Source organism: Littorina saxatilis, linkage group LG14 (assembly GCF_037325665.1).
Source record: "Littorina saxatilis isolate snail1 linkage group LG14, US_GU_Lsax_2.0, whole genome shotgun sequence".
Lineage (NCBI taxonomy): Eukaryota > Metazoa > Mollusca > Gastropoda > Littorinimorpha > Littorinidae > Littorina > Littorina saxatilis.
Genome location: NC_090258.1, coordinates 32,189,813 through 32,216,885, shown reverse-complemented (window position 1 = coordinate 32,216,885; position 27,073 = coordinate 32,189,813). Strand labels below are relative to the sequence as shown.

Here is a 27,073-nt window from a genome sequence, read left to right as displayed (position 1 = left end):
CAATTAACACCTTCGTTGTAAAGTTACACTTCCGCAATGTCGCGCACAATTCATCAATGACATGAACGCATTCATCCATGGGAAATGCCCTTATCCTGGCTGTAATTGCTGTATTCAAGTCAATGATTGTCTAATGTTGATTAAGGTAAACTATGTCATTCGTATTACCCCAAAAGTAACACCCTTGAGGTCTTATATCGGGTTAGTTTGGCTAATACTCAATTTCAAACCTCGTTGAGTCGATCTCCGAATTTGGCAACATTTTTTTAAATTGCACAAACGTCAGACTATTCTATCTATAAAGCTATCACTTTGTGGAAGGGTCATCCATAGGCGGAAGTTCATGACCCCAAAATATGAAGTGATTCGGTTAACAGAATGTAAAAGTTATCAACATGTTTGTGGGTTGCATTTGTTTGGGGTCACCCTGTATGTTTTCTTTCTTCTTCAAGATGTCTTAGAACATCTACAAGTACCATTATTTATTGATGTTTTCTTTCTTCTTCAGATTTAGCGGCGACAAGCGAAGATGTATTGGAACACGTACACAAACCAATATTTATTTATGTTTTCTTTCTTCTTCAGATTTAGCCAAAAGCGAAGATATCTTGGAACACGTACACGGTCCATTATTTGTTTATGTTTTCTTTCTTCTTCAGATTTAGCGGCGACAACTCGAGTCAAGATGTCTTGGAACTCCTACACGGACCATTATTTATTGATGTTTTCTTTCTTCTTCAGATTTATCCAAAAGCAAAGATGTCTTGGAACACGTACACGAACCATTATTTATTTCTTCGTGTTTTTTTCTTCAGATTTATCCAAAAGCAAAGATGTCTTGGAACACGTACACGGACCGCCTGGTGGAGAGCAAAGTGGAGCTGTGCGCCATCCACGGCAAGAACGGTGCGCCCTGGGCCCAGGTGCCTGGCTTTTCCTGCACCCCGGACGAAGTCCTTACGGTGGCCAACGCGGTCTCGCGCAACGACAACGGCATCTACGGCACTGGGGCGCTGATGGGGGGCAAGAGATGGACGGTGATCCGCCTGGAGCCCGACGCCGCGCTGCTCGTGCTGAAGGGCAAGGACCCCGACAACATGAAGTGCACCATGGTCATCGCGCTGTCCACCCAAGCGGTCATCATCGGGTCCAACAAGGATGAGAACGTACAGGGGTCTGCTGTACGCACGGCTGTAGAAGGGCTTAGAGATTACTTGAAGCAGTGCGGCTATTGAGGTTGTTGAGTTTTTATTTTATTTTATGGTGGTTACTTTTTTTTCTTTTCTTTTTTCGTTTAGGACGCGCGGCCTTACTATTTTTCATCTAGTTTAAAAAAGAAAGAAAAAGGATTGAACAATGATAAGAAATAGTTTGGGCAAACTGTGTGTTCTTATCTGTTCATGCTCGTTTTCGTGTTTTTTTTAATCCATTTTCTGTCATTGCTTGATTAATCGGTGAACTGATTTTTTTTTGTGCTCTGTTTCAATCCATGGTTTTTATTATCGGGTTTTGAATTGGTATATTTCGTATTTTGTTATTAGCTTTTTTTTTTTTTTTTTTTTTCTTGACTTCTAAATCTTGTGTTCTAGTCATATTCGATTTGTTGTCTTCTTCTAGTCTGATTTGTTTAAGAATTTTCTTTCGATATGCTCTTGTCGGACTGTTATTTTGGTCTCGCATCGAATCTAGGTTTGAACGCTTTCTTTTGTTCTTATATTGTGTTTAGTATTTTGTGTACCTTGAAGGCATTTTGACCTGGTCTGTCTCGCCGTTTTTGTTGTGTTTAGTACAGTGGTACCTGCATTACGATGACCCTCCGAGGAAAGGCCGCCTCCCAATAAAGAACATATTCTGTTGCACTTACATACTTAATATCTTAAATCACCTGTCAGGAAAGGACACCTGTTATAGGGGGACACTTTTAACCTTTCCCACGGGTGCTCTCTCTGCGTAGTAATGACAACCTTTCCATACACTACTTACTTGTTATGAACGGCCACCTGTAATAAACGGACACTTTTCGAATTGTCTCCATGGTTTCTCTCGTCACAGGTACCACTGTATTAACCCACGTTCTCTGTTTTGAAAAGGTTTCTTGATAAATGTCGATGTTACATAGCTGTTGTAGAATACCTGTTGTAGTGCTGAAAGGATGCAGTATTCAACATGCATCAAGTTTGTGTTGTTCCAGTTATGTAAGGGGAGTTTGTGCGAGTGGAAGAGTTATCTTTCGTTTTCGCTTCGAACTTCTCTGTTCAGCATCATTCGTAGCTTTTAGGGACTTTATTTGCAATGTCCAGTTGCTTGCTTTTTCGTTGGTTTGTCCGAGTTACGTCGCGGCAGCGAGGCAGGATATAAGAAATAGAGGAAGAATAATTCAAATACATACTTTGTCATCCTGGCATCACTGTAAACAAATTGCAATGGTATTTCATGCACACTTGTAGGCGTATGACACTTTTAAACCTTGTATTAGGGATTTTTTTAAAACATTTTTATTGTCAATGTCTACTTTTTCAATACTGGCTTCATTTTTGTGAAGACGTGTATATGTACATGTACTGTACGAATGCGTTTAGATAGTGCGTTGAGATAAAATACGATTACGTGTGCATAAATGTTGTACTCTAAAACAGCTGTTCGATCTTTTGTACAGGTTTGATTTTCGTATTCTAAAAGCTATGTGATTTAGTCCAGTATTAAGAGTTTCTGAACAAAATAAGTCACACATGTTTTTTTATAGACAGTACCTTTAAAACAATTCCGTCCCCAGATTTTTGTTTAAATTTGTACTCACATTTGAATGATCATATTTTACATAATCTGTTTTGTACAAGAATGTCATGGTGATACATTTTGAGCTAGGCATATAGACCTTCACGTTTTATATCAATTATAAATGTTAGTGTGACACTTTTTGAGCTAGGCATATAGACCTTCACGTTTTATATCAATTATAAATGTTAGTGTGACACTTTTTGAGCTAGGCATATAGACCTTCACGTTTTATATCAATTATAAATGTTAGTGTGACACTTTTTGAGCTAGGCATATAGACCTTCACGTTTTATATCAATTATAAATGTTAGTGTGACACTTTTTGAGCTAGGCATATAGACCTTCACGTTTTATATCAATTATAAATGTTAGTGTGACACTTTTTGAGCTAGGCATATAGACCTTCACGTTTTATATCAATTATAAATGTTAGTGTGACACTTTTTGCACCCAATTTATTTTCAATTGAGGATAATTCACAAAGGAATAGACATTGTCTTGCATTCTGCAAAACTCATTGGTAACAAGTTTGAGTAACTTTTCAAAATTAGCCTTTGTGTTATTTCTGAACCCGAATCATCATCTCAAATAATTCATTTACATTATTGACAATAATTAGTGTGTCTAATAATGTAGTAACGAATAAATCGGTTGTGTTTTGGCAATATACCATGCTTTACTGTGAGGGCCGCTTTATAAATGTTATTGCTCGTTTAGCACAGGTTTTAGTTAATTCATTTTATACAGACATTTTCAGTTTCCTGCTGAACGCTTTTGTTTGTTATGTTCATGAGTTTTTTTTATTTTTTTAATTTTTTTATTTGGTGCTCATGTGTAGCTTTGTTGGTGTGTTGTTTTTTCTCACTTATTTATTTTGTTCACTTATTTATTTTGTTCACTTCGCTCAGCTTTTATACGAATAACAATACTACTTTCAAGCACTCACGTTTTCTTTGTTTTGATCATTTGCTGCGTTTCATAAGGTCCTCTATTTGTGTCGGAGCTTCGAATGATTTCTCTGTGCAATTTATCATCAGTTATATCAAAACTGTTTCTAGATTTGGTGCTTCGAACGATTTCTCTATGCAATTTATCATCAGTTATATCAAAACTGTTTCTAGATTTGGTGCTTCGAATGATTTCTCTGTGCAATTTATCATCAGTTATATCAAAACTGTTTCTAGATTTGATGATTCTTCCGTAGTCGCATCTTGTTCCCCTCTTTTGTTTCAGTGCCAGTGCCGGGTTCTACTTTCATAAACAGTATACAGTATTTTACAGAGCAATGCCTGGTGTTTTGGTAAAGGCATTTACTTTTCTTTAATTCTAGCACATTTTTACAAGCGTTTTTCTATGCAAAATGTCTCGTGTTTTCATGTACTTCTAGCGCTCAATGCTTTACCGCGAAAAATAGGGTATCAGGGCTGGATTTTCAACATCATGGTATTGCGAGTGTGTTTCTATTCCAGTGCCACCGTGTAGTTCTGCAGTCTCTAGCTACAACTCAGCATTGAACTTAGTGACAATATGTGTGTACGTAAATCCAAAAACAAAGAGACTGCCAACGTTCCAAAATTCAGAATAAAAAAAACAAGAAAGGTAGGTTGTTGGAACGTTGTGTACGTAGTTTGATGTGGCGTCCACCGTTTCAGAACAGGTAAATGTTTGCCGTATGTTTCTGTTTTTAGGGACAGTATCGCTGTGATCTGAGACGGATACGTACTGTGGACACGTTACCCCAGAGTCTGTGTCTAGCTCCATGTAACCGAAGGCCGAAAAACAGAAACAATTATATTACACTTTTTATTTTATTTCAAAAGTCAGTTCGTTTTTTGTCACGCTTGATTTTACAACTTGTTTTCATGTTGCTGGACCTCTTTACGTCGTATTCATCTTGTCCAATTGGTACAGTAGGAAATACGGCATTACAAGAAGCTGGGTATGGAAACGGGTGTACCACATCAACGACGAGAGATACAATTCAAGGGATTTCTGTTCCTATCCCTAGTCTTTTTTGCGCTCAGAATTTTCTCGTATGGAACATAGTCTTAGTGCTTTAACATTAAAATAATCAATTATGGACATGAGTAACTAGTTTACACGCCTCTCTGTCTCTTATCCCGACCGTTGTCTGTATCTCGATGCTTTTAAAACTTAAAGATTTCTTGAGCGTCTTGGCGTAAAACCTAGGCGAGAGTATGCATCGTCTTAAGTTGTGTAAAACACAGATACAATATGCGTCTTTCGTGTAAAACTTGGAAAAAACATTAGCGCTTTTGTGTAAAACTTAGAGATGACATTAGTGTCTTTGTGTAAAATTTAGAGATGTCAAAAGTGTCTTTGTGTACTGTACAATGTGTTTTTGCGTCCAGTGTTTACTGTGAGAGCTTGTCTTTGTGTCAGTTTTAGTGCTGTTACAAGTAAACGCGCGCGGATCTGCCGAATCTGAGAGTGGTGAATGGACAACTTCCTTGGATCAATATGATCTTGAAGTAAACTCATACCAACGGGCTGCTATATTTAGTTCAGTGTTTTGTGTGTGTGTGTATGTGTGTGTGTGTGTGTGCGTGCGTGCGTGTGTGCGTGCGTACGTGCGTGCGTGCGCGTGCGTGCGTGCGTGAGTGTGTGTGAGTGTGTGAATCTGTGTCCGTGCCAATGACTGCCCCCAAAACGGCGTGCAACACAGAAAGAAGACGATATACATACGTGTTTCTTTCCTTTCTTCTTCAACTTACCTTCACGAACATTGTCTTCAGAAGACTCCTCTTGCGTTGACTGATCTAGCATCCATGTTTATTTTCTTGACTGATGCAGGGAGGTCTTCGGGGTCTAGGAAAGCCTCGGCACCCAGGTTGACAAAACCTACTGAAAACGAGACAAAACTGAAGGAGACAACTTTCTTTCATTATCCTGCAAGATAACTCTGACCGTCTATGACACACACAGACCCACTCACTCGCGCATATACACTCACACACGCACACATACACACACACGTGACACACACATACATACGTGAGACACACACACACACACACGTGACATACACACACACACACACACACACACACACACACTGACCGCAAAAAGGGAGCCCCTTGTGACCGCTAGGAAAACCCACGTGGTTTAAAAAATAATGATAATGGCTTGTGCCGTCAGATTTAACCTTTGGGTTTTCTTCTTAGTGGTTGACCCGTTGTCGATTGACGAACAGTATCTACCATATAATATCCAAATCAGTTCCAGAGTCAGTCCCACTTAGAAATGTCGTCGACGTTCAACTTAAAAATTCAATCTTACATCTGACAGCCAAATACATAGGACTAATACAGAGGAAAGCGAGACTGAGAGAGAGGTAAACACGTAGAGACTATGGAATACAACATGGCATCCACTGACTACACTAAAGCACTTTTCGCACTAAAACAAATCGCGGTAATCTTGAACCGCTTTAGCGTGTTAAATTCATAGCTCAGAATCCAGTGACATTCTTTACTTATTTTGGATATAACAAGTCCTAAGCAAGCCGCCACAGAACATTTGTCGTGGAATTAATTGACGGATTGAGCTCCAAACTTAAGCATAATTAATTAATTTAGTTGTTCAATCGACGAAAATGCACCGAAAATGGCGTACGTTGTCAACCATGGGACATCATTTGTAAACACGAAAGAGTTGTCTCCCTTGTCTGCTCATACGCCGGATAATTTCTTCTTTGACCCATGTAAACGAAATGCATTCGTACTGTTCATCGGACTGAGTTCATTCCGTAACTTCAAAGGGATCTAAAATGACTTGTTATGATTACAAGTGCAGGTTCTACAAATTTGGAGACTTTCAGTAAATGCCTCTGAATATGAGCTATGAATTTAACACGCTAAAGATCAAGATTACCCAAATCACTTACCGCTGACTTCCTGGCTGCGAAATACAATGTAGTGTTCATGCTGCAACCTCAACCACCAGTTTAGCTGTCGCTCTTCGTCCAGGTTGAACAAGTAATTTTCTATGAGCAGACGACGGGTATTCCGCGGAAAGCGATGTGTTTGCGGATCAGTATTCGATTGGCTAACTTTTCTCACAAGCGCAGATAACTCGTGTTCGAGTTACCTCCCGCGCTACGTTGTTTACTTTCGAAACGATTTTTTTTATTATATATTTTATGCTGATTTAATGTGGGTTATTTCTCAACCTTTTTAGCAATACTGTGGGTGACTTGTGTCATCCTCTTAATCGATTCTTTGTACTTTCACGCACAAGCAATAAAACGGCTTAACCCAGCACCTAATCCTTTAATAATAATAATAATAAATGAGCATTTATATAGCGCAACATCATAACTTTACAATTATGCTCTTTGCGCTTGACACATTTAAAATTAAAACACAGTTATACAAGCATTTACATCTACATTCATAGTCAACAACGCTTAATTAAAACAGGGACCTATATTTAGTATAGGTCTATGATTAAAAGCATACACCATCAAACATACATTACAAAAGATTCTTCCACTAAGTAATAAAAACATGAATAAAATAGGTAGTGAAAACAAGGAAATACCAGCTGAATACCCTTAATCAAACAGAACATGTTATCAACAATACTGAAAACAGCCCTAGATGTTTGTATACATCATACTTTGATTGCTGTCCAGTATTAGTTATTATTCAGAAAAATATTAATCTATTAAATGTACTTAATTATACCTGCGTGTTTTCTTTTAATGGAGGATCGCGTTTTGAGCTTATTTACCCTACTCTCTTTACAATTCGTATTTGTGTGTGTATCCGTATTTATTTAGTTATCTATTACCCTACTATATCTGTACAGACATAGTCCCGCTAATATACTACCTCGTGGATTTATTGAGCTTAAAAAATGTGCTTCTTCAAGAAGGAAAAAGAACATGATACGGTATCACCAATACCTTTGATCACAAGTAGATTAGTAATACTAGACTTGTGATCTGATCCAATAATGAAGGGGACGCAATCTCAGTCCGCTTTTCGCGACTCTTATTCGGCTTGCTTCCCTTGCATAGACAATGCTTCACTTGAAAGGATCACTCAGTTTGATTCCTCTATTTTCTTACTTTTTCAATTTATATAATTATTGTCAAGCAAAACAGGTCTAAATATTCACCCTCCCTCTCCCTTCACCCCCCCCCCCCCCACACACACACACAAATACTACAACAAACAATGGCCCATGCAGGTGTTAAGTGACTACATGCCGTTATTTTGTTTGGACTGAGAATCCTATGAAAGTCACTCATTTCTTTCATGAAATGCGTAAAGTACTCAAGCACGCACACACACGAACATAGACATTCACACACACACACACACACACACACACACACACGCGCGTACATAGACACTGACTGATAGACACACACACACACACACACATAGACACACTCGTTGACACACACACACACACACACAGACGCACGCACGCACGTACACCGTGGCACACAAACGCGCGTGCATGCGCATATAAACCAAAATTAGAAATGACAGTGAAAGAAGTCAAGTTAAAGGAGTAGACTCACACACACAATATTCAACAAAACACGGGAGGACAAAATCTGAGCAAAATCTACCCTATTTCGTCAATATTCCATTCGTCTTTATTTGCAAATGAAAAGTGAGAACAAGTGATATTTCAGGTCAATGACACAATATTCAAACAGAAACAATTTTCCCCACAAGACTGATTTCACTGTATACATGCACTACTTTGTACAAATCAAAACAAAGTTATTCTCATGCATATAAAGGTACTGATTTCACCGAGAAATTAAGTCTCACAGACTCAACTTCAAAAAAATAACAACATCGCAGATGGAACTATATGTGATAAAAGACATGAATCCATCGTGGCACATCGTATTTTTAAACTCTGTAGAAGATGAAATGATTACGTTGAGACTGATTTGAGACTGCCTAGAAGTACACTCCAGTTCACAGTGATGTGTAGGCAAAATAGATAAATTAATAAAGAAGCGCATAACAAATTAACACATAACTAAATAAACGCATTAACAAATAAACCCATACACGCATAAATACATAAATAAATGCACAAAATAACAATAAGAAGTCCATACATAAGTAAATAATAATTTACATAAATGAAACAGTCAATGAATGAGAATGATTAAACAGTTAAAAACAAAAACTATTTAAGTGTATTTTTAACGATTTAAAAAAATGTCTGCTACACACTTGTAACGACTACAACAAGATCAGATTATTCTGTGAAACCGTCTCCATGTTGACAAAATCTGTGGGAAAACTGTTCCTTTGACGTAATATAAAAACAATCCCCTCGATAGAACAAACATTAGTGTAAAAATGTGTACATGCCTATAAATATTTATTTTACTGGCAGTTTCAATGATATAAATAGCATTTCAATAATGAATATGTACATATAAATAACCTATTTCATGACTAGAACAACGATGAACAAACGTAAACTCTTTTTGGGTGATTTTACTGTTGCGATCAAAGTACGTATCATTCACCCATCATTCTGAATCAAAACTTAATCATTGGCATGATAATAATTATGAGGTGTTTTCGGAATGTAGCCATCAAGGGCGGTCTGTTTCGAGTACAGCAGTGGTTTTATTTTCTTTGAAAATGTTTCATTTTGTTATGTCAATCACTGGGCGTCACTTTGAATGCTGAACTTGAAATTCCGCATGTGCAAGGTACCCGTTTGAAATCGGCGCAGAACAACCCGAGCGCGTTTGACGGCCGTTTGTCTCAGGAACGGAAAGCTGGGAAGCTTACCCCTTGCTGGCAAATAGGCGAAAGCGTTATCTTGTGCTAGCTAGGCAATAACTAAATAAAATTGGTTTACATAACTGCTCGTCGTCGGTTACGGTAAACATTAAAGAGGGCCCCAAAGGGTTTAAAATCGTGATCGTGATTGGCGTTTTTTGATCTTTCTGTGACCGTGATTGCCGACATTTCCATTTCTGTGATCGTGATGGGACTTTGCCCGTGATCCGTGATGACAAAAAAATCAAGTCTCGTGATCGTGATCGTCATTTGTTTTCGTGATCGTGATGGGCATTATTGCAAAGCATTTTATTTTCAACGTACATTTTTTCACAGCTGTATCACTTTATGATCCTCTATTCGTCAAGGAGCCAATCCCGATTGAAGGGAAGCAACAACACATTCAGAAATGTGATTTTGACATCGATTGCTTCCCTTTAAGAGAACCAATCACACAAAAAAGAGATCCAATCAGAAGGCGAATTGCAAAAGTCTGCCAAACTTCATCCAATGGAAGGGCTTCGTGCAAAAGTTTTGAGTGCATTCAGTCAAATTCGAATTCGAAGATCAAAAATGGCGTGCAGCGGTACTGTCATCGAACTTCTGTTGTATTTTGTGGATTCAAGCCAGAACAAAGCAGGCGGCGAGAATGCCTTCCTTGGTGGAAAGGTCAGGCTACGGGTCCGTCTTTCCGAAGACGAAATGTCAAGGTATGTTGATCTATGTTGCTCTATGACTGTTCTGAATGTAGGCATAGACCAAATAGCCTGGACCGCCAACATGTCACGTGACCCTTCGAGGTTACGACTCTCGACTTTCAGAGGCGCGTCACGTCCGGTTTGAAAGGCCAGCGATTCGAAGACAGTGAAAAGAAAGCACGCTCCAGTTATTTGTGACAATGGGAGGTGACAATGAACTGGATTTTCCAAAACTCCAAACAAAACTTAACAAAACTCATCGAAAAACATGTTCCATATGCACTTTTGCTGAGTTTATTTTAGCATTTTCAGAACTTACCTCGGCAACTTCGTCCATGTTTACAATCGACACCGGATATGACGTCCCCCTGATTTCTGAAAGGCCATGTAAGCGTAGGTTCCTAAATGCGAGAGGCGCTACCTCGTAATAGTTAGAAAGAGCGGAGAGAGAGCTAGTTGGCGGTCCAGGATAAATGGTCTATGATATAGGCAAAGATCTTGAAATTTGTTCAAGATCTGTGAGTTTGATTGAGATCATTGACATTGTCGACATTGCCACGTGCGGCTGTCACTCGCTCAGTGACCTCGACTGGCTCGAGTCTGATCGAGTCTGCGTGTAGCCAAAACCGAAACTAGAAATGTGTTTTTCATCCCAGCAACGGTGGACACGCTTGGCATAGATTCTAATTGTCGCTTCTTTGCATTAAGCTTGGATTTATTTTAGCGCCTGTAAACTTATCAACAATGGGTTAAATTCAGGAACAATGGCGGGGAGACGTGCCAGTTTGGGTCACTTGATCCTCATGTCAAAGTCGATCAAAGTCATGTTCGTTGGGGATTTAGTTTTTCAAGGCCAGGCACACATCTTCTTTTTACATTTAGTCAAGTTTTGACTAAATGTTTTAACATAAAGGGGGAATCGAGACGAGGGTCGTGGTGTATGTGTGTCTGTGTGTGTGTCTGTGTGTGTGTCAGACTATCATCAGTGACACTGACAGTAGCGACTCTTACCAATCTGATGTTAGCGACTATGACAATGACGAAACTGGAGACAGTGAAAGGCCCAAGTGTCTCGACTTCATGCAAGGAAGAGTATCTCAGGGTGGACGACAAATCAGGTTCAGAGTTCCGTTTGACTAGAACTCAGTTATCTTCATTTGTGGCTGTGCCAACTCACAGTTAACCCTATCGATTCCCGGGGTGTTTCCAAGAAGATACTTTCTGACTAATGATCTTGATTCCTTGACTGATCTTTAGTCAGGATTATAGACTCTACCATCACACATACATGTACTTTAATTTCAATCCACCCAATAGTTTTTGAGAAAATGGGTTTGAAAGATTTAGCTCTGGAAATGTGAAATTGTGCAGGTATATTATATATTCATGTGTGTGAGTGAGGGTGTTGGAGTTGAATGTGTATGAGTGTATATTCCTTCACCCATCTTCATGATTCCTTGACTGACCTTTAGTCAGGATTTTTGACTCTACCATCACACATATATGTACTTTAAGTTCAATCCACCCGATAGTTTTTGGGAAAATGGGTTTAAAAAATTTAGCTCTGGAAATGTGAAATTGTGCAAGTATATATTCATGTGTGTGAGTGAGGGTGTGGGAGTTGAATGTGTATGAGTGTATCTTCCTGTGAGTGTCTGTATGAGAGAGAGAGAGCGAGAGAAAAAACAATGAAAACAACATTCTTATTACTGATTACAAATCATGATATGTATTTCTATATGTGTATGAAAGAGATTTTAAATTTTTTTTAAAGTGCAACAGTTGTCACTTTGTGTTGAATAAACAATAGATCCAGAGGAGCGAATTACTGTGTGGTTGTGTTTACTTTGACACGTGCTTTCTGTACCTGCAACTTTTACCGTGACCGTGATTTGCCACTGGTGTTCGTGATCGTGAAAACAAAAATCAAGGTAACTGTGATCGTGAAAGCTAAAATTTCCCTTCCCGTGATCGTGATGATACCCCCCTTTGGGGCCCTCATTAAAAAAGAAAAGAATGTCTCTTATTGAGAAAAAAAAGATGTGATACAAGTTGTATTGTATTGTGTTGCAAGCTATGCAGTCGCCATGTTTTCCCGCGCGCCAGTACCTCAGTCATGACGGAGAGATCCTCGCCTTTTCGCCCCATACTAACCACCCTCGCCGCGAGCAGTCCCTAAAAGACACTCTTTCCTAGCTTCACGCGCCAAAACATAGCCATCTCGCCACCACCAAGAAACGGAGGTCTGACTCGCCGTGCAAAGGCCAATCTGAACCAAAGCAAGTAATCGGAGTGCATATCCTTTGCCTCGATCACTTTTTAAAAGGAAATTATGTGTAGATCATGTTGAAAAAGACTATAATATCACTACAAAATAGATATACATCAAGTTTTTTTTTTATCACAATGCAACTCGACCTGTCCTAAGGCCCGGCGCTCACCTATGTAATTTCAGCAGGACAGACGACGCACTGCAGATTATTACAGCCCGCTACACGCAGCATGAAAAAAACCCAGGCCAAGTACTCGTCATAATCCCTACCGCGGCATCAATAATCTGCAGTGCGTCGTCTGTGCCGCTGACTGCGCAGGTATATTCTGCCCATAACTGATCTACTAGTGTGCGTGCGTGACGGTGAGCGGGCGCATGTGTCACGTTGTGAACGTGGTGTGCCTACACGCCACATTGACTACTTCTAAACATACAACTATTTGGAATGCAACATCATGTGACGCAAAGTAACAAAAGTCAGTCCTAAATTCAAATGGTGTAGTACACTAAATAAAATCAACAGCGACAAAGCACTCAACCGATTCAGCAAATAAGTGAGATTTGTATACGGCTAGAGATGAACGGGCAAACAGATAATCTCATGGTTGCCACTCTTAAATCTAGCACGCTAGCAACCACTGAAACTAGCACGCTAGCTCTGCAAATAAATAAATAAATGCATACATACATGAATTATAAAACGGCTGCAGCAACTACACGCACCCACTTCGGAAACATGGCACCTAATATATCGAAGGGCGAGGAATGAATACGCACATTCAGCCATGTAATGCACCAGAGGACATTTTCAAGTCTTTATCAACAACTATAACGTTATTCCCCCAGATGACATGCTGATTGTTTTCCCCCATTTTCTTTCAAAAATGCTAACAGTAACACATACAAAATAATTTTGTATCTCCCATCTACAGACTTGTTTGAATTCTATTACGCAGGGGAAAACAAATTTGACGTCTGTGGATTACTTTCTGCTGTCTCTACATTTTTATTAATTTTGAAATAAGACGCCATGCTCAGTGGCAGTTCTCACCTAGGAAATTATTGGAATGAATTAAATAATTAACCGTTTCAAGTTATGTTGGTCATGGAATACGTGGAATAAAAATCTCTAGCGTGGCGGCTCTCTGCGAGGAAGATATTGTTTTGTCATTTTTTTGTGCTGAATTAATTCCGTTACGTACAACTATGTCAAAATGCAAAATAAAAATAAAAATCGAACAGCACAGGAAGCAGCCAGCCTATTGAAATAATTATGTGATTTGTCAAAGTAGAAGGATGCTCTCATACCGTGTAAAATGCTACATTTGTAGTAGTGAACATGTTGCTTTACAGGTGTAAAATGCTACATTTGTAGTAGTGAACATGTTGCTTTACAGGTGTAAAATGCTACATTTGTAGTAGTGAACATGTTGCTTTACAGGTGTAAAATGCTACACTTGTAGTAGTGAACATGTTGCTTTACAGGTGTAAAATGCTACACTTGTAGTAGTGAACATGTTGCTTTACAGGTGTAAAATGCTACACTTGTAGTAGTGAACATGTTGCTTTACAGGTGTAAAATGCTACACTTGTAGTAGTGAACATGTTGCTTTACAGGTGTAAAATGCTACACTTGTAGTAGTGAACATGTTGCTTTACAGGTGTAAAATGCTACATTTGTAGTAGTGAACATGTTGCTTTACAGGTGTAAAATGCTACATTTGTAGTAGTGAACATGTTGCTTTACAGGTGCAAGGCTGATTCTTTAATAGCACTATCCTTCCCGTGTTAACGATTCGGCTGACCATCTCAGACCTAGTCAGGAGTTTATATGAGATACGACCATCCCTCCACTTGGTCAAATACCACACTTTCAACAGCCTGGATTATTTCTGTGCAGAGTGGGAATCCATTAATTAATTTACACTCATGTCAGTCTGCGAAATTAATTCATCCAAATTTAATTCTGCACAGGATGTTGATTTTGGGTATGAGTCCTAGTGGATGAATTGCCTTGGCCTTATCTCACGTAAAAGCCCAGGTAGATCGGAGACAGTTTGTTTGTTTGTTCGTTCATGGGCTGAAACTCCCACGGCTTTTACGTGTATGACCGTTTTTACCCCGCCATTTAGGCAGCCATACGCCGCTTTCGGAGGAAGCATGCGGGGTATTTTCGTGTTTCTATAACCCACCGAACTCTGACATGGATTACAGGATCTTTTTCGTGCGCACTTGGTCTTGTGCTTGCGTGTACACACGGGGGTGTTCGGACACCGAGGAGAGTCTGCACACAAAGTTGACTCTGAGAAATAAATCTCTCGCCGAACGTGGGGACGAACTCACGCTGACAGCGGCCAACTGGATACAAATCCAGCGCGCTACCGACTGAGCTACATCCCCGCCCCATCGGAGACAGTGAATCGAACTGTTTTCAAGGAAAGAACTGTGCCTTTTAACACCCCTTTTAAAAACAGGCGTTGCGGAGTCCTATTCTGTTGTACAACGTCAACGTTTATGTAAGTTTGGAACTGCGCGTGTTCAACACTTTAAAACAAGCGTTTGGAATATCGTTTGGTTTTCACACATCTTTTTTTTTTAATCTACGTTCAAAATCTGCAACAGTTTTCGTACATGATTGTAATTACTCCCGCTTTAAGGAAAATTCCATCCGCTCATCTCATAGGGTTACGCACTTAGTTAACAGTGCAGATTTCAAGATTTGATTCCAAATTTGACATCATTCATTATTCTACCGGCGCCTATAATTTCAGGTTGATTCATGTTTCACGATTTGACAGCGGAGAAAACGGATTACACAAAACAGCAACGAGCAATAAACAGCGGATCATAATGAACATTGATTTTAACAGAAATAAATTAACTTTAAATGGTGTTGTTCACTCCATATGCAGTTAAAACGTACAATGCACATGTACCTTATTCAAAACCTGTTTGCGAACAAAGATTTAGTTTTTTAAGCAAACATTTGATGCTTTATACTGCACCTTGTCATTCGCAGTATGTAATCACAAGAACCAAAGCGGACTAACACAACGGCTACAAAATGCACAAAGACAAACAGTTTTTGCCCTGATTTCAAACTCTGCATGTCAAACTAATAAGACGGATTTTCACTGTAAACAGTTGTTCACATCGCCGATTTTCAGCAGACTTTTATCAGCTAAAAGTCGTCCAGAAATCGGCAAGGCAGATATAAAAACAGCATGGCAAGAAAAGCACAGCCAACAGGCAGAGAACTGAAAACAGCCTCCCTAACAGTGCAAAAGTTCTACTTCAACAAATCATTAAATGGTTTTATCATGCCTACCTTTGCCGTTTTCGGCAGGATTTGGTAGAGTTTTCATTCATACTTGCACTATTTTTGCACGAATACGCGCGGTAAATAATGCAATTAAATTTTATGAAAATGTAAAAGTATTCTTAACCCCTTCATCATTCTGATTTTGCGTGTATTTAACTCAGAAACAAAACACTGCACGTTTCTCTACTAAGTTGTAAACTGACACCGAAGAAAAGAAAATGGTTTCCACAACAGCATAACTGAATTGAACCAACGTCTATATTGTTCTCCTTCTGGTAATAAGGTAACATCCTATTTCAGCGGTAAAAAAAACACCAATTAGACAAACACGTTTAGAACAAAACTAGACGTTTTTTTAAACCAATAACCGCTATAATTCTAAAGGAAATAATAACAAAGAAAACGAAAAGAAGGGAAAACCAGAAAAACAGCTCTTTTGCAATGTCAGTTTGAAATGTTTATCTCAAAAGAAATTTTTTTCTTGTTGATCGCTGTTAGTCTTGTTTTTGCAACTGATGCAGTCGGAAATCCATGGTCATTACAAATGGTGATCTGGTTCCCAAGCTTGCTACCAAAGAAATTCTACTGCTACACTAGCAATTTGAATATCTTTGAATGTGACTCACAACTGAGAAAGCAAATAATAAAATATGACTGGAGTGAACTGGAACAAAAGCATCAAAACCAGTCGCAAGCATAAGCTGAAAAACCAACACAACCTGTGCTCGACCAAATTATCTCTCAATGCAAACTACACAAGGAATAAATCAAAACGAATAATGACTGCCCACTACTGTATAAAAGACACCATAAAATACATCTGTTAATCTGATCGTTCGTAAATTTTGTTTGTTTGTTTGTTTGTTTGCTTAACGCCCAGCCGACCACGAAGGGCCATATCAGGGCGGTGCTGCTTTGACATATAACGTGCGCCACACACTAGACAGAAGTCGCAGCACAGGCTTCATGTCTCACCCAGTCACATTATTCTGACACCGGACCAACCCGTCCTAGCACTAACCCCATGATGCCAGACGCCAGGCGGAGCAGCCACTAGATTGCCAATTTTAAAGTCTTAGGTATGACCCGGCCGGGGTTCGAACCCACGACCTCCCGATCACGGGGCGGACGCCTTACCACTAGGCCAACCGTGCCGGTATCGTTCGTAAATAGGTTCGCAAGGCGAGATCGAAGTGACATAGTGACACACATTATATCAGATCGTTATTCGCGACTAGTGTCAAAACAGTCTTGACAGTTCTCTTCGTACGAGGACAAGGACACAGCAATTCAACCAAAACCAGTTCATGTGTCCACGTTTCTCTAACTAACACAGTTCAACATAAATGACGTGCTGCAGTCCTGTCCGCTCTACGAGGCGCTCAGAAAGAGGACCTTGCCAGACCCCGTCCCCGTGGCCGCCCAAAAGTTGTACGGCAGTCTAGCATGGCCATGTTGGGTAAATGCGTATGTGCTCGGCCTTCTGCTGTCCTCAGCCAGCACATTCCGCCTTCGAGGGGGTTCATGGGAGTTTGACAGGATAGCCTGGACAGTGCGGCGAACTGCAGACTTCATCACATCAACGACCTTGACAGTCTAGCATGGCGACGGGAACGCAGAAGAAGAAGAAGTATGGCAGTCTGGAGGACCTGCAGCGCACTGCCACCTTCATCGCAGAGACTGGAGTGTCCGATCTGACGAACGACGAGAAAAAGAAGGATATGTCATGTGTTGATGTTTCGGTTTGTAGAGTCCTATGCCAGCTGCCTCTTCTTCCTCTTCCTCCTCGTTCGCTTCTTCGCGGTCTTTATCTCATCGTTTCATCCTCATAGTTCACAGAAGACGTAGAACACGGAATCAAGGCAAAAGTAGTAGTACACGGTAATAAACTCAAATGAAAAAGTCTTTATTCAATGTTTTCGTCAGTAAACGCAGCCCTCCATGTAAGGCCCAGCACCGTACATCCGCTGAAACTCCTGCATGTACTGCAAGCGGTGCTGCTCTGACGTCATGCCCGGATGTGACGTCATGGCCGCCATGTTGTGGTACGACCGCGCCCGCGCGTGCGCACTGTCCTGCGCGGTGAGCGGCAGCGGCTGCGGATTGTCTGCGGCGGCCATGAGCGCGTGCTGGTTCCCTGACTTGAAGAGCTCGTGCTGGTGTGGGTGCGGGTGGGAGTGGGGGTGGTGGGAGTGGGCTGGGTTGATGCCTCCCCCTACCCCTCCACCTCCCCCACCTCCTCCTGGTGAAGATTTGTAGAGATCGGGTTGATGCTGCTGATGTTGCTGCTGCTGAAGATGGCTGTTAACCGCCGCCGCTGCTGCCGACTTGAACAGATCGTGCGACTGATGCGGAGGGGGAGGCGGAGGAGCGGGTGCATGCTGGTGATGGTGGTGGTGGTGGTGATGATGATGCGCCGCAGCAGCTGCAGCAGCCACGGCGTTGTTGGCTGCCATGGACTTGAAGAGATCGTGCTGGTGGTGGTGGGGGCTGAGCTGACCCAGGTGGCCCATCCCCCCTCCTCCTCCTCCTCCACCCCCTCCTCCTCCCATCCCTCCTCCCCCACCAGCTTTGAGGTAGAGGTCGTCCTTGGAGGTAACCCCCATGCCGTGCATCATCTCGGGCTTGAGGAAGGGGCGGTGAGCGTCGGGGAAGGCCATGCTGAAGAGGGCCTCCGGGTCGCAGACGAACTTGTAGACGTATCGCTCGCCGGCCACCTTCTGCATGATACCCTTCTCGTAGTAGTAGCGCAGGGAGCGGCTCAGCTTGTCGTAGTTCATGGCGGGCCGGTTCTTCTGGAGTCCCCACCGTCTGGCCACCTGGTCAATGAAAAGATAGTGAATGAATTGTCATTGTTAGGGTCATCATGATCGTCATCGTCGTTGCCCTCATCCTCCCCATCGTCATAAATCAATCAATCAATCAATCAATCATCCTCATCTATCATTATCATCATCATCATCATCAGCAGCAGCAGCAGCAGCAGCACCAGCAGTATTATTATCATCATCATCATTCTTGACCAAACGTATTCAAGAGGAATGCAATTTAATCTACTTTAATGAGAATCAATAGTCAATAACTTTTTAAGGATAGATTTAACGTATAGCAAAGAAATGAGGCTTGATTTGATGCATGGTAATGGAAATTTAGATAATCACTTTGCGAAAACAAAGATGTATCAATAGACTGTAGGGTTGAAGTAACGTGCCGTACTCTACCGTTGCATGCGGCTTTCTTTCTTTCTTTATTTGGTGTTCAACGTCGTTTTCCACCACGAAGGGGAAAGAGGGGAGATGGGATAGAGCCACTTGTCAATTGTTTCTTGTTCACAAAAGCACTATCAAAAATTTGCTCCAGGGGCTTGCAACGTAGTACAATATATTACCTTACTGGGAGAATGCAAGTTTCCAGTACAAAGGACTTAACATTTCTTACATACTGCTTGACTAAAATCTTTACAAAAAATGGACTATATTCTATACAAGAAACACTTAACAAGGGTAAAAGGAGAGACAGAATCCGTTAGTCGCCTCTTACGACATGCTGGGGAGCATCGGGTAAATTCTTTCTCGTCCCAACTATGGGACACCCCCTAACCGAATACGAATACGAATACGAATACTTTATTATCTCATACAGAGAAATTTCAGTGTGGTGCACATTAAAAGACAAAACAAATAATAAGAAAACAGATAAAAATACCATACGAAGCATACTACACTCGCGCACGCATATGTACACTAACAGGAATAGTAACATGATTCCAAATAGGTTAAAAGTTTAACGCTAAAAACTATCATTATCACAGGACTAGATATGTCATTGAACAATATTTATCGCGGGGGGTGTTGCATGTGGCACCTCCGGATAAAAAGGCTGGCTTCAAAAACACACCACCACCACTAACAACAACACCACCACCAACACAAAGTGGCTGTTGTGAGTTATGAGTGATATCTGGGAAGCCGTGAACAAAAAATTAAATGGAGAATCAAGATGACCACAAGCGTTTTGATTTTGTTCGTCATCGTGTTTACTTCTATTATGTTTTACAGTGGATTCGCCAATACAAGCTATGATATGCTTGAGTACGAATCCTTAATGATGGTTATTGTATATATTTCACGATATTTAAAGTTGAATCAAGTTTTGTTTAAACCAAGATGACCGCTAAAGAGCAAACTATCACCAACACACACCTCCTCGGGTTCAATCAGTTTAAACTCCAGGCCGCGCCCAGTCCAGGCGATGAAGGAAGCGTTGGAGGGGTCATCCAGTAGAGCCACCAGGAACTGCCACAACTGCAGTGACCCCCGTCTCTGGTACGTCGACACCGGACCGTCTCTATGGTAACGCTCAAGGTAGAAGTCCCGGTAAAAATCTGGCTTCATCTCCAGGCCTAAGGAACAGAAGGACAAGGAGATTTGATAATATGCTGTCCGAAGAAAATTGGATTTTGACCACGAAGAAGAGAAAATGTGTCATTGCTGAAAAAAATAACTAGGCCCTGTGGTGTTCAATGATAGTTGAGTGTATGTGTGTGTGCGTGCGTGCGAGTGTGTGTGTGTGTGTGTGTGTATGTGTTTTCGGAGGGAAGGGGGGGGGGGTTGTTGTGTCTGTGCATCATGCCTATAAACATGGGAATGCTCACAGACACGGTAATACCTGCCTTCATTTATGCACAGAGGATTGCTATGGCTCAGGGACATAATTCTGTCAGATGAATAGATGACTATGTAAACCTTCCTAGCCGCGTCAACACTATCATTTCTTGATTTCATGTTTGATCGGCAACACAGAACACAAACTTTGGTTGCGACAGTGCAAAGTAAAAACGAAGGTGAACGTCCCTTCCCAAGTTCATCGACACGAGATAAAATGCAACAGAAAGAATACCGGAAGTTGAACGGACGTGACGTCATCAGAATGTCCGTATGCGTACAAATCAGCGTACAGCTGGACTGACTGACTGACTATTAGGGTTTAACGTCCTCTTAGACCAACTGGTCTATAGTGGGACAGGTATTGGTAATACGTTGAAGATATGGTGTGATATTTTGATTCGAACAAGGCCGCTGTGGCTGTCTTCTTCGACACACCAGCATTGGGTTTGTCTCGTCAAAGTATCGAAATACGATCATGATAATCGGAGACGAAAGATGATGCATGCGTGTCTTCGTGTTTTCCAAGCCCTGAGACTTTCGCTGTGAACGTGGGATCTTTTTCGTGCGCATGTGTGCACACGGGGGTGTTCGGACACCGAAGAGAGTCTGCACAAAGTTGACTCCGAGAAATAAATCTCTCGCCGAACGTGGGGATCGAACCCACGCTGATAGCGACCAACTGGCTACAAAGCCAGCGCGCTACCAACTGAGCTACGTCCCCGCCCGTACAGCTGGATACGTGGACATGACAACGCTCATGACAACGGTCGCTAACAAAGTGGATACCGTGTATGTAAGTGTCATAAAGTTGACTCTATACGTTCATTAGTGTCATTGTGCCATTCACACAGCCGAGGCTGTGTTCATCAGTGTCATTGTACTGTTCGCGAAGACCTGCCAGGGCTGACGTGCACGAACCAAAAGTGGGTGCCACCCACACGGGAGAGAACAAACTGCGGGGTCTGATTGGTTATAACAGACCTGTTTACCCCCCCAAATGAAAATCAGGAATGCAGCTGGTACTTTTCCGTAATTTGAGGCATCTTTGAGTAATCTTTTTTATCAACCATAAACCAGCTCGAAAACGATTAAACGACACGTTTATTCGCGCGCTACCATGCAAAACAAGTACAAAATTGATAACCTTGTTTAACAGTATTGTACTACACACACAGAAGCTCGATGACACACACACACAAACACACGACACCTGATATATAATATGCAAGTTAACTAAGACAAGTTTACTTTATCTAAAAACAATTAAAAAAAACAGTATTCAGGGGCGGAGCAAGAGAGCTAGAGGGGGGGGGGGGGGGTACAACCTGGGGTCTTGTTGAAGAATTTTAGCTATTTTATTAACAATTTGTAGCTTATCCTTGATTTTAAACATGATAAATTGGTGTCAGCAGCCACTCATTATTTCTTTTAAAGTTAGTATTAAAGAATGGCAATCTATCTTCATTGATATCTGCTCCCGACAACAATTTCACAGACAGAAAATGTCTTTAGTTTTTTTTCCCACAGACTGAATTTGTGTTTTGTGTTTTTGCTTTTTTGACAGCAAGGGGGGGAGGGGGTCCGGAACCCCTGTAACATCCCCCCCACCCCCACCCCTCCGCCCTTGGAATATTTACAGTCACTTGAAGATGCATGTGAACAAAACCACCTTACATTCTGTCACATCAGACATCCTGCATTAAAACCAGTCATAATAACTCTCTCTCCAGAAACTACCTTTAATTTTAGAGGACCGATTCGTTTATTTCATTTAAACATTTTTTTGTAAGTTTGTCGATTCAAAGAACTGTGATCTTTGCTATATTGGAGAAATATTAATGGAGATCAGTTTTAGACTCAGAAAGACTTGAAATTCGGCAACAGCCAAGTAACTGATGAGCGCGACCATAGACCTACATCTATGTCTCTGGGGCGACTGACCGTAGTGAGAGATCGGTTCGCAGGTCTGAGAGATTCTGTGGAAGTAGAGACCTAGGTCAAATAGACCCGATGCGAAGCAGTCTCACGTTTTGCCAAACATAATTTCGTGTTTTTGTTTGTTTCCATGTTCATTTGTGTACTGCATTTTGTTAAAACTAATGCTGCGTCAAACCTCGGGACACGTGCCGCGACGTGACTCGTAACTGACTAGCTTTGTTGTTGCACTGATCTCAAGTTGATCACCAAAATGAATGTGGTTCAGACACCGCCACTTGACTTAATAGTTTTGCCGATATTTCTGTACAACTTTCGCTTTTTTGGTTGGCATTTCGTCCCCACAGAGATCGGCCATATATTACCCTTCGGACCAATGTCGATCTCAAATCCACGGAATCCGACAAATACCATGCTGTGCACATGCGCAGAAAAGGCTGTTTCGGTCAGCCTTGAAATCACAGTCCTGGTGACTACCACAATTTCGACTTCGAATTTTCACGCACGAAAAAAGGTTCTCTCGACCGGAATTTCCGGAATTTTCGGTAGTATTCCGTAATACCAGAATTTAGACCCCAAATCCGTAATAATTCCGGACAATCCGGGAGGGTAAACAGGTCTGTATTATAATCACATCAAATCTAGATTTCAACCAATCCAACACCGTGGCTGGCTCCCACCCGGTAAGTAACTTTCTCGTGCATCTCAGCCCAGTGCAAAGTAAGTAGGTTTTAACTTGTGCGTTAGGGATGTTTTACGGTGTAAGGAGCCGTCGTGTCGAAATGTACAGACCAAAGGTGTGTTATTACTTACTGACAGATACGGGCGTAACTAAGGCACACTCCAGTGTTATTACACTCCAGTGTTATTACACTCCAGTGTTATTACACTCCAGTGTTATTACACTCCAGTGTTATTACACTCCAGTGTTATTACACTCCAGTGTTATTACACTCCAGTGTTATTACACTCCAGTGTTATTACACTCCAGTGTTATTACACTCCAGTGTTATTACACTCCAGTGTTATTACACTCCAGTGTTATTTAAAGGAGAAAAGAGCAAACAGAACTAAAAGAAGCTTGTGGTAAAGCAAAATAAAGAAGAAGAAGAACTTAAGAAGAAGAAGAAGAAGAAGAAGAAGAAGAAGAAGAAGAAGAAGAAGAAAGGAAGGAAGGAAGGAAAGAAGAAAGAAAGAGAGAAAGAAAGAAAGAAACGAACAAAGAGGAAGAATAAGAAAAAGAAAGAAAGAAAGAAGAAAGAAAGCTTCTTAAGAGAGAAAGAGAAAAAAAAGAAAAGAAAAAAAAACCATAACACTTTCCACCAGAATCACCTTACAGGAGAAGATGAAAGAAGAGCAGACGATCAAACAGACAGATAGCCCATCATAAACAGATTTTAAAAACACACACACACACACAGAAAGAAAGACAGAAACAAACGAAAGAAAAACTAAGAACCAATCAACAAACGAACAAAGAAAGAAAGATACCAAGAAACGAAAACATCACTGAGAAGCAGACAAAAACTAGTTGGACAGAATCTGCAAGTGACAAACGCAGCGCACAAAATAAACGGCCTTCATTTTGACCTGGGCGCGTGACCCAAACTATGGTTATGACAGTAAATTTTCGCTCATCGCCTCCTCTCCAAGCATCCCATGATGCACTGCCAAGGCTTCCTGCGGTATTTTGACACGAGTGGGACGCCATACAACTTTTTACAATTAGCTGCGTCTGAGAGAGAAAAAAAAGTTACGGCACCGGTGTCGTGGTAAAAAAGTGACACCCAGGAAATTTGATTTTAGGTTTTGAAATGAATGATGAGTTCTTACGAACTGAAGAAGATGTTATTGTGCAGTTTTATTTTATTGTTGGTGTAGTTGTTTTTTGCTTTTTAACTGCAGTTTGTATTTGACAGTGCGGAAATCTGGTTGAAAGTTTATTTTCATTCTTTTTCAAATAGGCAGTTTGTGCCTCTTTAGAATGTTTAGCAAGAGAAAGGTTTCAGAGCCGTTTTGCAAATGGTTTTTCTGTCACCATTTAGAATGTTTAGCAAGAGAAAGGTTTCAGAGCCGTTTTGCAAATGGTTTTTCTGTCACCAAAGAGTTTGAATTTGACATATCGGAAATCGTATGATAGTTTTTGGCTCACATACATTGTTTCTCGTTAGACTACTTTGATGTACAAATATTAAGTAAGGGTGTGCGCTGTTTTTACTCTGATGTTCTTTATTACAATGGCACGGGCATCTTTCTCAAATGCTTGCGTATTGTATACTTTTCTGTCGTATCTTCCAAACTCTATAGTAGCTTGTGGGAATATGTGTGGATTCCATCTGCATTCGCCATTGATTCCAGAGAGAGAGAGAGAGAGAGAGAGAGAGAGAGAGAGAGAGAGAGAGAGAGAGAGAGAGAGAGAGACAGAGAGAGAGAGAGACAGAGACAGAGACAGAGAGAGACAGAGAGGAGAGAAAGAGAGGAGAGACAGAGACAGAGAGCCTCAGAGGAGAGTGAGAGAGGAGAGTGAGAGAGGAGAGAGAGAGACAGACAGACAGACAGAGAGGAGAGAGAGAAAGAGAGAGAGACAGAGAGGAGAGGGAGAGAGAGAGACAGAGACAGAGAGGAGAGAAAGAGACAGAGACAGAGAGCTAGAGGAGAGTGAGAGAGGAGAGAGAGAGAGAGAGAGAGAGAGAGAGAGAGAGAGAGAGAGAGAGAGAGGGTGGGAGGGGGAGCCATACGCTCTTTCATTTGAAATAACAGTACACAAACAAACACACCAACAAACAAACAAAGTGAAGCAAAAAAGACTCTTTACTTGACGGGTGCAACTTTGCCACAGCACCGCTTGCGGGAAACCAATCACAATGGAGATTTGAAGACTGTCGCGCTACAGATTGTTTGGGTTCATTTAATCAGCTCACGGTTATTGTCTTGAGTCAACTCTGCCCTCCGCAGACAATTCAACGCGGCGCATTTAATGCGATGGACCCCTTTCAAGTCTTAGGCCTTTTATTATTTTGTTATAAAATGAAGATAATACTATCATCAAGCCCTTTACTTCACGCAGACACCTTGTATCAGTACTAAGCAGTAGAAAGAAAGAAACAAAGAAAATAGCTGGAAGTAAACAAAGTGATCGAAGTACCATGTACCAGTTTGTTTGTTTGTTCGTTCATGGGCTGAAACTCCCACGGCTTTTACGTGTATGACCGTTTTTACCCCGCCATTTAGGCAGCCATACGCCGCTTTCGGAGGTAGCATGCTGGGTATTTTCGTGTTTCTATAACCCACCGAACTCTGACATGGATTACAGGATCTTTTTCGTGCGCACTTGGTCTTGTGCTTGCGTGTACACACGGGGGTGTTCGGACACCGAGGAGAGTCTGCACACAAAGTTGACTCTGAGAAATAAATCTCTCGCCGAACGTGGGGACGAACTCACGCTGACAGCGGCCAACTGGATACAAATCCAGCGCGCTACCGACTGAGCTACATCCCCGCCCCCCATGTACCAGTAAAATGTGTAGATCAACAAAGAAAAGAAATCACAAGTAAGAAACAACAACAATGGCAAAAAACATCAGAATCATCAGCAACGTCCCAGCATTAACATTAAACAATGAAGTACTTGATACACTTGCTGTTTTTGTTGTCGTTGTAAGCCAATGATAAACACCACAAAGAGATCATAGAAGTACAAGTATATTCAGAGGAACAAATAAGACAAAAGTAGGGGGAATTATAAACTTAAATACGACATTACCACAACAAGCCGCATCAAACCGGGCAAACCGAGCAGATAAACCAACAACGTATACGTTTTTCACTTTGTAAACAAACAAATAAACAGAAAGACAAAGAAGCAATCAAAGAAATACACAAACAACCAAACAAACAAAAGCAAGCAAGCAAGCAACCACAGAAACAGACTTCACGGTGATTTACAAGCATTTTACAAAACATTGTGTTTTTCCGCACTAAGGGAAAATGTAAAAACAAGGCGGGGGGGGGGGGGGGGGGGGGGGTGGTGGTGGTGGTGGCAAGAATAGAGGTAGAGGATGCGGAGGCAGGGGGGGGGGGGGGGGAGTGAAAATCTATAGCAGGCGTCAGAACTGTCAACCGGAAGTTGAAAATAAAATACCGCTGAAAGATCGAGCGCGCACCGACCCTGGCCGCAGAATGCAAAAATAACGGGCCCCGAACACAAGAAGATCGAAATAAAAACGGCAATCGCGGTTGAGGCCAAGCGAATAAACAGACTCTTAAAGCAAGAAGGCAGAAAAGGCGAGAAACACTAGCACAAGCATTAAGGGGCCATGGTTGCCGCCTGTTCAGTAAGGATAATTTGCGGCTGTAAATTTTGCCCAGCGCGCACTGGGGCACAGGAAGTGACGTATTAAGAGTGCGGGGGCTTGTGGGTAATCGTCGGGGCCAAGACAGCGGCGAGGGTTCGCGATGACACAGGGGTAGAGATTTGTGACGCTCTGATCGATTGACTTCCCTGTATACGGCGGTTTGATTATCTTCTCCTGTCTTTGAGACTGAGCGTGTATATTGGCTAGGCCGGTTTTCTGTTATTTTCGCACTCTTCTTGTGCACTTTTT

At 41.4% G+C, this 27,073-nt stretch overlaps 2 protein-coding genes across 2 annotated transcripts in view; one reads left to right on the top strand and one right to left on the bottom strand.

Annotated features, from left to right (window-relative positions):
• The window catches only part of LOC138947585 (profilin-1-like), a 35,187-nt gene extending 29,892 nt beyond the window's left edge, over window positions 1-5,295 (top strand). The window contains exon 2 of the mRNA XM_070319087.1: window positions 816-5,295. Within this exon, the coding sequence (XP_070175188.1) occupies window positions 834-1,235 (402 nt within the window). The 5' untranslated portion in view covers window positions 816-833 and the 3' untranslated portion in view covers window positions 1,236-5,295. The remainder of the gene's footprint in view (window positions 1-815) is intronic.
• Window positions 5,296-17,789: 12,494 nt separating this feature from the next.
• The window catches only part of LOC138946582 (ETS translocation variant 5-like), an 81,826-nt gene continuing 72,542 nt past the window's right edge, over window positions 17,790-27,073 (bottom strand). Inside the window, exons 4-6 of the mRNA XM_070318028.1 lie at window positions 20,070-20,269; window positions 18,486-18,686; window positions 17,790-18,032 (exon numbers count right to left, since the gene is read on the bottom strand). Coding sequence (XP_070174129.1) covers window positions 17,790-18,032; window positions 18,486-18,686; window positions 20,070-20,269 — 644 coding nt within the window. The remainder of the gene's footprint in view (window positions 18,033-18,485; window positions 18,687-20,069; window positions 20,270-27,073) is intronic.